This window comes from Morone saxatilis, unplaced genomic scaffold (assembly GCF_004916995.1).
Source record: "Morone saxatilis isolate NCDOM2014 unplaced genomic scaffold, NCSU_SB_2.0 Contig15, whole genome shotgun sequence".
Lineage (NCBI taxonomy): Eukaryota > Metazoa > Chordata > Actinopteri > Moronidae > Morone > Morone saxatilis.
Genome location: NW_023339707.1, coordinates 10,261,132 through 10,271,047, shown reverse-complemented (window position 1 = coordinate 10,271,047; position 9,916 = coordinate 10,261,132). Strand labels below are relative to the sequence as shown.

The 9,916-nt window shown below is 40.4% G+C and overlaps 2 protein-coding genes across 2 annotated transcripts in view; one reads left to right on the top strand and one right to left on the bottom strand.

The window, feature by feature from the left end:
• The first annotated feature begins 2,832 nt into the window (after window positions 1-2,832).
• ttll9 (tubulin tyrosine ligase-like family, member 9) lies at window positions 2,833-6,865 on the top strand. Its single transcript, XM_035656778.1, has 14 exons — window positions 2,833-2,939; window positions 3,261-3,307; window positions 3,387-3,479; window positions 3,566-3,677; window positions 3,816-4,001; window positions 4,114-4,182; window positions 4,283-4,373; window positions 4,509-4,549; window positions 4,642-4,729; window positions 5,009-5,067; window positions 5,198-5,394; window positions 5,836-5,949; window positions 6,196-6,320; window positions 6,459-6,865. Exons 1-14 carry the CDS (start codon window positions 2,925-2,927, stop codon window positions 6,527-6,529), a joined length of 1,308 nt encoding a protein of 435 aa, XP_035512671.1. The 5' UTR covers window positions 2,833-2,924; the 3' UTR covers window positions 6,530-6,865.
• An 85-nt stretch (window positions 6,866-6,950) lies between these two features.
• Window positions 6,951-9,916, bottom strand: part of fam217b (family with sequence similarity 217 member B) — a 3,871-nt gene continuing 905 nt past the window's right edge. The window contains exon 4 of the mRNA XM_035656777.1: window positions 6,951-9,814. Coding sequence (XP_035512670.1) covers window positions 8,383-9,814 — 1,432 coding nt within the window. The 3' untranslated portion in view covers window positions 6,951-8,382. The remainder of the gene's footprint in view (window positions 9,815-9,916) is intronic.

The following is a 9,916-nucleotide window of genomic DNA, read 5'->3' as shown; positions in this document are numbered from 1 at the left end:
GCCACTGGAAATTGTATAACCTGCAGGATGCTTCACAGTAAGTGGCGTTATTGAGATTTATGCAAAACCCACACCGTGATAAAATCAGCATTGTCAAACTGAGCCAGTCAAAGGGAGGTTTTCAAAGAAAAATCTAAATAAATATAAAATGACCACCAATAAAGTTGGAATTTAATTTCAGATCCATACAAAACACGGGCTTCATGTTTGAAAGAGAAACACCCATGGGTTGATTCTCAAAAACAGTTTCAATTCCAAGTGATTTTTTTTTTCATGCTGCATAAGGAGAAAAATAGAAGTGGTTATCCAGAATTATAAGCATAATGTGTACAGCCACTGTTGATTCTCTGGGGAGATGACTGCCAAAACCAAAACTGCACACACACAAATGCAGGATTTTGCCTCAAAATAAAAGCTTGCTGAGAGGTTGACCCCTGATTGGCTCCTATGGTTTAACCGATTATTGGGGGTTAAGAAAAAGAGTTTTGCAGAAGCTGGGGTTTGAAAGGCATGGAGTAAAAAATGTGCTCTAAGGACAAAACTGTTGTCTCCCATGAGACATAAAGCATTAAACTCGAAAATGGGATTTGTAATGCTGCGGTGGTGATGTAAATGAAAACTCTTGGCAAAGGACTAACTTTTCGGATTTTGGAAGACATCGCAGTTTATGTAGGGACAAATTGTCTATATTGTGTTTAAACACAATGGGTGTGCCACCCACACGAGTTTGTGGGTGGCTAAAACGTTATTTCTTTTACTAGAAATTAGAAATATCTAATATCTATCTTGTCACTATCTATATTACTTTTTCACTGAGATGGAAAAATATGATATCACTTCTATTCCATCCATTTATTTGGATAATTTGTCAGTTATTAATCCACAATTTGGATAACTTGACTGATTGCTCTAATTACATTCTTGTTTATTCCAATTATTGACACTTTTGGGAACTAAATTAACACCTGTTAACATTTCAATAAACAAACATCTCCTTTACAGCAAACATGATAAAAGAAAGATGCCTGAGGCTCACCAAAGGGAATGATGTTGATAAAGTTTAAAAGAAAACTGAAAAACATCTTATAGCCAGCTGTTTTAGAAGTGAAATATTAGAGCTGCTACATTTCACTGGATTTTCTTGTCTGTTCTTCGTTATAATACGTAATAATACCCAAATTCCTATATGACAGCACTAAATAGAAAATCAGTTCTTGCAACCATATGTTACGCTTTGTAACAGCTGTAATTTCAATGAAGTGACACACATAAAGCACTTTCTTCTATAACTTATAGAAAGGTTTTGAGACTGGGTTTTGGCTCAGCTCAGTACAGAAATCCTATTACACACCACTGAGAGGTCTGGCCTCTGTTCTTGTGGACACTTTGGTAGCAAGCCAAACCATAGCCTACATCCAAATTCAATTTAAAGCCCTGTTAATTCTAGCCTGTCCTGATTATTTATGTCAGACTCTAAAGTATGGTTGTTTGTTTGATTAGTGGTGGGTGGCTGAGAAAGAAAAAGGCAAAGGAATCAGCATAGGAGATGGAAATCTACCCATTTATTTAACTTTGCACAGGAATCTGACTCAGATGTGCAATAGTCTATACAACAAGGTGTTTAAAACAATAAATGTTTCATGAACTAAGTATAGATTGAGCTGTTATTATGCTTTAAAATTCGGAAATAGGGGAGCATATACCCTATACCTGTACTCCAATCCACTATGCTTTTATCAGATAAACAACAACCAAAGGATCAATGAGACATGTACCAGCTAATTTCTTTGAGGAGAGTAATGCACACTGAAACAAGAGAATCTTCTGTTACCAAGAAACATAAACAGATTAGATACAGTCCATTGACCATTAGCTGATGGGTGAATGAACAGGGCAGTGTGTTTTCTCAGAAAACCATAGAAAGTCTTTCTTAAAGCCAGAGGTCAAATTTCAAGTATGACCCAACTCTCTCCACTCCAGACTGTTTTCCTTCATAATCCTCCTGTCATTGTATGTCACTGGGTGCAATCGGTGGGTCATTTATCCCTCTGGAAAGTTAAATGTTCACATATGGCTTTAAATATAGAAAAGAATTCAGAGATAAATATGAAAGAATATTGTGTTGTTATGACATTTCCCATTTTATACTTATGTCAGAATATTGCATATGCCAGTTAGAATAGTATTAATAAGTATTTACAGAATCTTAACAGCAAGAAAATCTAAGGAGAAATGAAGATAGTGGAGCAATGAACTTGATATATGTTGTTCAACCTCAAGCCTATTTAGTTTCCATTCCCATATCCAATACATGTGTTAACCTAGATAACACATATAGGTAAATAAGTGGATCATCGTTTTGATGAAGCGAATGATGATGAAAGAGTTTTTGAAGTGGAAAAAAAAGATTCAGTATATGCTGCAAAGAGAAGTCCTATTTTACTGTTAGATGAGGTTTTGGCGCCACTAAGTGGTCATTTTATAGTAAAGTTAAGGGGTGATGATAGTGTGACGTTTTTGCTGTCTTTTAAGATGTAATACATTTATATGGCATTTATTCCGTTTACAAATACTGTTAACTAAAAACACCCGCCCATGAAAGGTGTTTTTTTTAAGAATAAGCGTCTGTAATACCGTAATTATCGATCTAGTCGGACAGTATAGGTCACCTGGACCTAATCTTTAATATGTCTAAAACTACAAATGGTCAGCGGCTTACAAATGCTACGGAAGCTACGGAAAGCACACACGGACAATTCCCCTCGGTCATTGACTGATGTTGTTACCATGACAACTTTTCTAACAAACAACGCTAGGAGTAATAGGAGCTAACTACTCAGGTGTTGCTTGTTTCTTACGCATAGTTATACACATAACGTTAGTGAACAATCCTAGTTTTCTAACATTTGATAGTGTGCGCCTCCATGTCGAAGTATAAGGTAATTAGAAAGCATTTCAATATATTATTATGTGATATATTATATATTCTCGCGTTAGCAAAGTTCCAGCTACTGCGTACCATAAGTTAATGAAGAGTAACTTATTAATAAGTTACATTAACATGGTTATGCTAAAGACTAGCAAGTAATTCATTAGGTCGTTGGGTTAGGGTTAACTACGTATTAATTAGAAAACCAGATAGTTGCTACTTGGTGTGTAGGTTAGTTTGCAGTTATAAAATGTTTGTAAAATCTAACTTTGTACTGAAGACCATGGGGACTAACTAACTAAATATTGTTTTTCTTTCCTCACCTTTGCAGACATCTGGATACAAAGGTTCATATGACAGTACCAAAACTGAGGAGCGGTGAGTGTGGTTCTGATGTTTGAATGAATAGCTATTCACAAGTCCAGGTTACAGTGACTATGTAACATTGTCTCCTCAGGGAGGTAAGAAGTTGTGTGCGTTACAAATGTGGCCTACTCAACACCATACAGGATGTCCTGCGCCAAAGACCAGGCTGGATTGAAGTCAAAGAGTGAGTAGGGTTGTCTGTTCATCATCACATCAGTGTCTCTGTCTTTGTATTTGTGGCATGAACCTGATTTTTTTTTTTTTCTACAGTGATGGAGAGTGGGACTTCAACTGGTGTGATGTGGGCTGGCTCAGGGAGAATTTCGATCACTCATACATGGAGGAACATGTTAGGATAAACCACTTTCGCAACCATTATGAGGTGAGGCAGAATGAGTCTGGTATGCTTTGAGGCTATAAACTGGAGATTTCAACAGCAATAACCATATATCATTCAAACCAAAAGTCAGGTCGTCTTTTTGTGTGTGTTTTTCTATTATTATGTTTTTCTATGTTACAGCTGACCCGCAAAAACCTCATGGTGAAAAACCTCAAAAGATACCGGAAAAATCTCGAAAGGGACATTGGCCGCATGGAAGCATCCAAATGTGATTTTTTCCCCTGCACCTTTGCACTGCCCAGCGAATATCACCTCTTTGTAGAGGAGTTCAAAAGAAGCCCTGGCAGCACCTGGATCATGAAGCCGGTTAGCTAAAGCAGACCACAGATGTAATCTAGTGCAATTAAATCATAATTAGTTCAGTATTTGGATGATTCCAGAAACTAAAGCACAGAAAATGTATGTTGTGTTTATTTAGGTGGCAAAATCTCAAGGGAAAGGCATTTTCCTTTTCAGGAAATTGAAAGACATTATGGATTGGAAGAAGGTATTGTGCATCTATTTCATCATGAATTAGGTGTAAAATAAATGACTACATTTTACATACACACCCACATATTCAGATTGATAATACTGTGCTCACACAGGATGGCACCCGCTCAGAGGAACAGAAGGATGCAGCTCAAGTGGAAAGCTATGTGGCACAACGCTATATAGAGAACCCCTACCTCATTAATGGTAATGAACCGAATAAAAAATACAGTTTTATTGTAAATCCAATTCAGAAAAATAATAAGGTGTGCTAATAATAACATAATATTAGTGAGCATATAGAGGCTTATATACTGTTTATGTTTTTTTTACCGCCCACAGGCAGGAAATTTGATCTGAGGGTGTACGTGCTGGTCACATCAGTAAGTAGTGAACCTTGTAAATCACAATGATGAATGTTATGTTGCTGCATGCATTAAATCAGTGTGTGTGTGTATGTGTGTTTGTGTTTTAGTATGTTCCCTTGAGGGCCTGGCTGTATCGAGATGGCTTTGCCCGCTTCTCGACAACCCGCTTCTCCCTTAGCACCATTGATGACAAGTGTATCCCTTTTTGCCGTCATCACATTTTGTCTCATTTCATTTGAATGTTGATACTCGGATGTGATAGTCTAGTTTTGAGTTTTAAGTACCAGTGTGCCAGTCCTTTACAAGTTGAGCCTTTGTCTGATTAAATATTCAAGCAAAGTCAGTTTTAAATAGCCCGGTTTGACCCAGTTTCTGAGGCTGTTGTTCCTAATTTTGTCGCTTTCATCCACATCCCCGTGGAGGGCGTGATTACGTCATTAAAGTTTCCAAAATCTACTTAGTGCCTCTTTTCAGATATGCACCTCACCAATGTGGCTGTTCAGAAAACGGCGCCAGACTATGATCCTGAAAAGGTGCGTAATTCAGGAACCTCAAACAGCAGATTATGTTACTGCATATTTACATCAGTTTTCTGAAATGTATCCCCTTTAACAGATTATATTTCCTCTGTATTCCTGTACTGTTTCATTAATCTCTAAATAGGGTTGTAAGTGGCAGATGCAGCAGCTTCGAAGATACCTGACTGCGAAACACGGCAGAGAGACGATAGAAACTCTGTTTCAAGAGATGGATAACATATTTGTCCGCAGTCTACAGAGTGTACAAAAGGTCATTATAAATGACAAACACTGCTTTGAGCTGTATGGGTACGACATTCTGCTGGATCAGAACCTCAAACCGTAAGTGGTCGTACGGTCTGCACATACACATTGACTCGCAAACATGCACTAAGGCACGAAACTCACAGATAAGCACAGAAGGGCGGGCACATGCACAGACAAGAAAACATGGCACACGTTTGATTTGCCTTACCGAATACTTAAAAACAAAGCAGTAAATCTGCTAGTGTTAGGCTCCAAAAATAACCATGTATGAACACCTCATAAATCTGCACAGCATATCTGAAAAATGCAATAATCTTGCTGTAAATAATAGCACGCGCACACACACACACGCAGTGCCTCTCTCAAATGCAAATATTGTAACATTAATTCACTTGCTTCGGCCTACCTAACAATCTTCATTGAACTGTTTGCTGTTCGTTATGGATTTTGCCTAATGCCGGCTCAAAAGGCTAAGTAAATGTTTGGTGAATGTCATCACCCTCTGTCTCTTTGCAGGTGGTTAATTGAGGTGAACGCCTCTCCGTCACACACACCCAGTAGTCAAGAGGATTACGAGATGAAGTGCCGTCTGCTGGAAGACACTTTGAATGTTGTTGATATGGAGGGACGGTAAAGGCCTCTTTCTTATCATGTGTTTGCCTTTTCTGCCACCAGGTATGAGGGCTCTCTGTCCCTCCATTCATTACTCACTAGACATTCTTTAGTGATTCTTTTCACTAATCCGTACAAATGTACAGAAACTACCACCATTTCCCTTAGATCACAAGGTGATCAGACGATTAGATGAGTTCCTTTTATCTCTTTCTGCCGCGCTGCTGCTGCAATCTAATTAACTGTGTTTTTTTTTCTCATTAGGCTGAGTGGCAAGGAGAAAAGGGTGGGTGGCTATGATCTCATGTGGAACGATGGGCCTGTCTATAGAGAGGATGTTAACCTAGAAACATTTGGCAGTTCGTGTTTCACTGCCAACACACACTTAGGTAACCTAACTATGCTGCTAATGCAAACTTTACACAGAAGTCCCACATTCAAAATGCAATTTAGACCATGGTAATGCATCATGTGAATCAATACATTATGACTAATTGCTGCAAATATTTACCTGTTCTTTGCTGCAGGGTGTGTGAATGACAGAGAGAAGCAGCTTCGTCATCTTCTAAAACCATTTCCATGCCAGAAAAGGATGTAAGACACTTATCATTGTTATGTCCCACCGCTATGGTACTTGGAATGTGTTTTGGAGAAGACAGGCTCCAGTGAGCACAAATAACTGAAAAAACATTAGTAATATTTCATGTAAAATGAGTTCTCTGTGATGATCTGATCAGATTCCAAGCACCTAGGTTACAATCTCACCATGCAAATGAATAAAAACTACACTTTCTTAAAACTTTAACCAAGCATGTAATACTTCCAATTGCCAGAGTTAAAAAAACAAGTATACTGGTATAAATATGTTTTGCTTATGAATGCACTCATTGGCATGATTAATGAATGAAGTGTATGTGGTTAAGTTTGGGATTTTAGCAGGGTCTCAGTAATAAAGATAGTTGTGAAATGTGTATAATTTCTTTATGTGTTCCCAAGAATGGCCAATGGTTCAGTGTCCCTTGAGTGCAAAACATTTATTTCTATGCCTTACAAATACTTGCATTCAACATTGAGAAAATACATACCACAATCTTTCTGCGTGCGTGTCAACATAATGTACACATTTATAATAACATTGTCACTCCTGGCCCCTTATCTATGGCTTTGATACTTTACATGAATATTAAGTAAAGGTGCAATCAGAATACATATCACATTATTTACATGAATGTAGTATTCCCATGAATCAAGTGCACATGGTAAATCACAAACATATAAGACACTCTAATGTAAACACAGTGTTCTAAAGACTTCAAGTATGCAGTGGAATATGATGATATGTATAACATCACCATGTTACAGCCTTACAGCTACGATGTGGTGGACTCCCATTGAATTGTGGAAATGAAACAATGGTACAGCACAGCAGACATTGAGTTACATTCAGCTCTTTTACTAAATATTTTCTTTTTGTGCATGATGATGTAAACATAATAATGACAATGAATAAATACAAGTCAACCACAACACTTTTCATAAATATAACTATGGTATATAAAAGTTGAAAAAATATGCATTTACATTCGTAGCAAACATTACACTGTCTTCAATGATAGAGCTCAGCTCTATGCAAAATACAATATATTATCATAGACTACAATTCAAGCTGTTCAAACATGAAAAGCCCTTGTAACCAAAAATGTAATACCATTGCACAAATATATCTGAAACAAATTACATCACTGCGGTACACAACCACTTATTGCGCCTCCTCCTTTCAGCCATTTCAGCCAAGATGCTTTAACTGAACATGAGTCTTGAAAACATGAGATAAAAAAAAAGGACAAAAATTAAAGGAAGAGCAATGACAACAAATACATTCTAACATCAAAAACTCCACTAGTAACGGCTATGGTTGTATTGGATGACTAAAATGTAATGATCTGTGTTCAACTTCACTATAGATTACTTATGCTGAAAGCTGTTAAGTGGTACAGTAGATGCTTTTTTATGCCTATTTCAACATTAGTAGCACACTGAGAGACGACTGTGCAGTGCAACAGAGTTCAGTTTACATAGAAGCTGTGTTTTTAGACTGTTTTCATCCTACTAGTGTTTAGGGCCATAGTGAGCCTTTTGTCAAAACAGTCTGAAATTATGACCGTAAACCTACTGTACATTTTGAATGAAATATAATATGTATATATAATTCTGTTCTATTTAACTGTCATATTGTGCATTGAAATCATTGCTATTTTATCTCTAGTCTAGCTGCTCAACTTCTTGTTAGTTTTGACCTTTTGAAGGCTGTACACTACTGACTGATTTAGACTGCTGCACAACAGTTACAACATGTTAGTATTACACAGATTACACAGAAAGCAAGCATAGGTTCAAGCTCCTGTACCAAGTAACTACTAAGTAAAGCACTACACTGTAGGTCTATAGGGGTTACTTTGCAACAAAGTGCACATTTTTTGTTTTGTCATTCTGCTTACTACTAAGCGGTGCTTTGGAGAGAGACTGCGGCTCTTTAGTAGCTCTTTTCATGGCAGTTTTAGAGGCCAGACCACCGTGACCTGCCTCAGTCCTCTGCCAGTCCTTCTCTACTCTCTTGGAAGTGAGGACCTCTCTCTTACTTGCAGCAAAAACACGTTTCTCTGCACCGGCTGCTTTACTGCCACCAGGCTCCTTTTTAACATCTGTCTCAGAGTTAGCTCTGACGCGGCTTTTCCTCACCTGACCTCTGCTATTTGGGTTGGTTCCAGATTCCTGCGGTTGCTTACGGGCATTGCCTGCAGCCTGCATGTGCTTGAGATGACTCCTTCCAGCTGAGGGGCTAACTGGGGTATTGGCTCCTCCTCCTTGTCCTCCTGGGCTCCTACCTTCCGTGGAGGTCGCTCGGGTCTCACTGCTGCTCCTCTTCGCTGGCGCCCCAGGTCTGGCTTTGCGCTCAAGCAGTGGGCTGAGCCGCGAGTGGCGCTGGTAGGCATAGGCAGAGCAGCTTCCATTGCACAGCGGGTAGCGAATGTGACAGTGAGGGCAAACTGGGAAGCGGGAGTGCTGGTGCTGGGTTGAGGCTGGTGACGGGGGGTTGTTGACAGGTGCAAATGGAAAGGCTCGCTGGCTCTGCCGCAGCCCTTTAGGGGAGTTGAGTCTGGACGGTGGAGCTGTGTGAGGCCTCGGTGGGTGAGCAGTGGTGGCAGAGGGGAAACCCTGTGGCCTTGGACGGCTCCCAGGGGGACGGCTGCTCTCTGCTTGCACCGTTTGGATCTGGAGCCACTCCAGCTGCAGCAGCCTCTCCAGGTACTTCTCTAAGGGCCCTACAGGTTTGGGCCGGGGGGCGCCACGGCCCTCTGTATGAAGAAACACTGCCAGCTGTCTCAGGCTCCAGCTGTTGAAGGGAGGCGGCAGAAAGTCTGGGTAACTGTAGCTGGGTTTTTCACTCTCATCTTCATCACCCAGAATCCCATGGGGTCCTGGGAAGTCCGGGGGAAAGTCATTGCTGTTGATGACCTCTGCCCGCAGGTTGAGGTGAGGAGGGGTGCAGGGGGTGCAGGGAGAGGGAAGCACGGGCAGCCTCTCAGAGTCTGACAGATCGCTGGCGCTGTCAGTGTCAACATCCTTGTGGTTGTAGTGCTGCTGTAGTGCCTCTGGGGTAGGGGCCGGGGAGTGTGTGAGGGGGTGTGCTGGCATGTGTCGTAGCCCTGATATTGGGGAGAGGGGCAGGGAGAGCGCTCGCCGATTTTTCCCCATCGCCCCACGACTCTGCTGGAGCTCATTGCCGCATTGTGACATCCGTTGATTTTCAGGTTTCTCCTCCTTCCTGTGCACAGATAGGTGTTTGCGGAGTTGAGGTCTCAAATCTCCGTCTTCTTCAGGGCTGTGAAGAGACAGACGAGTGTAAGGAAAAGCTGCTGGGGATTTGGGGATTTACTGCATCTCAAGCAAAGCAGACTAAGACTGCAACCCCCCCCCCCCTTCC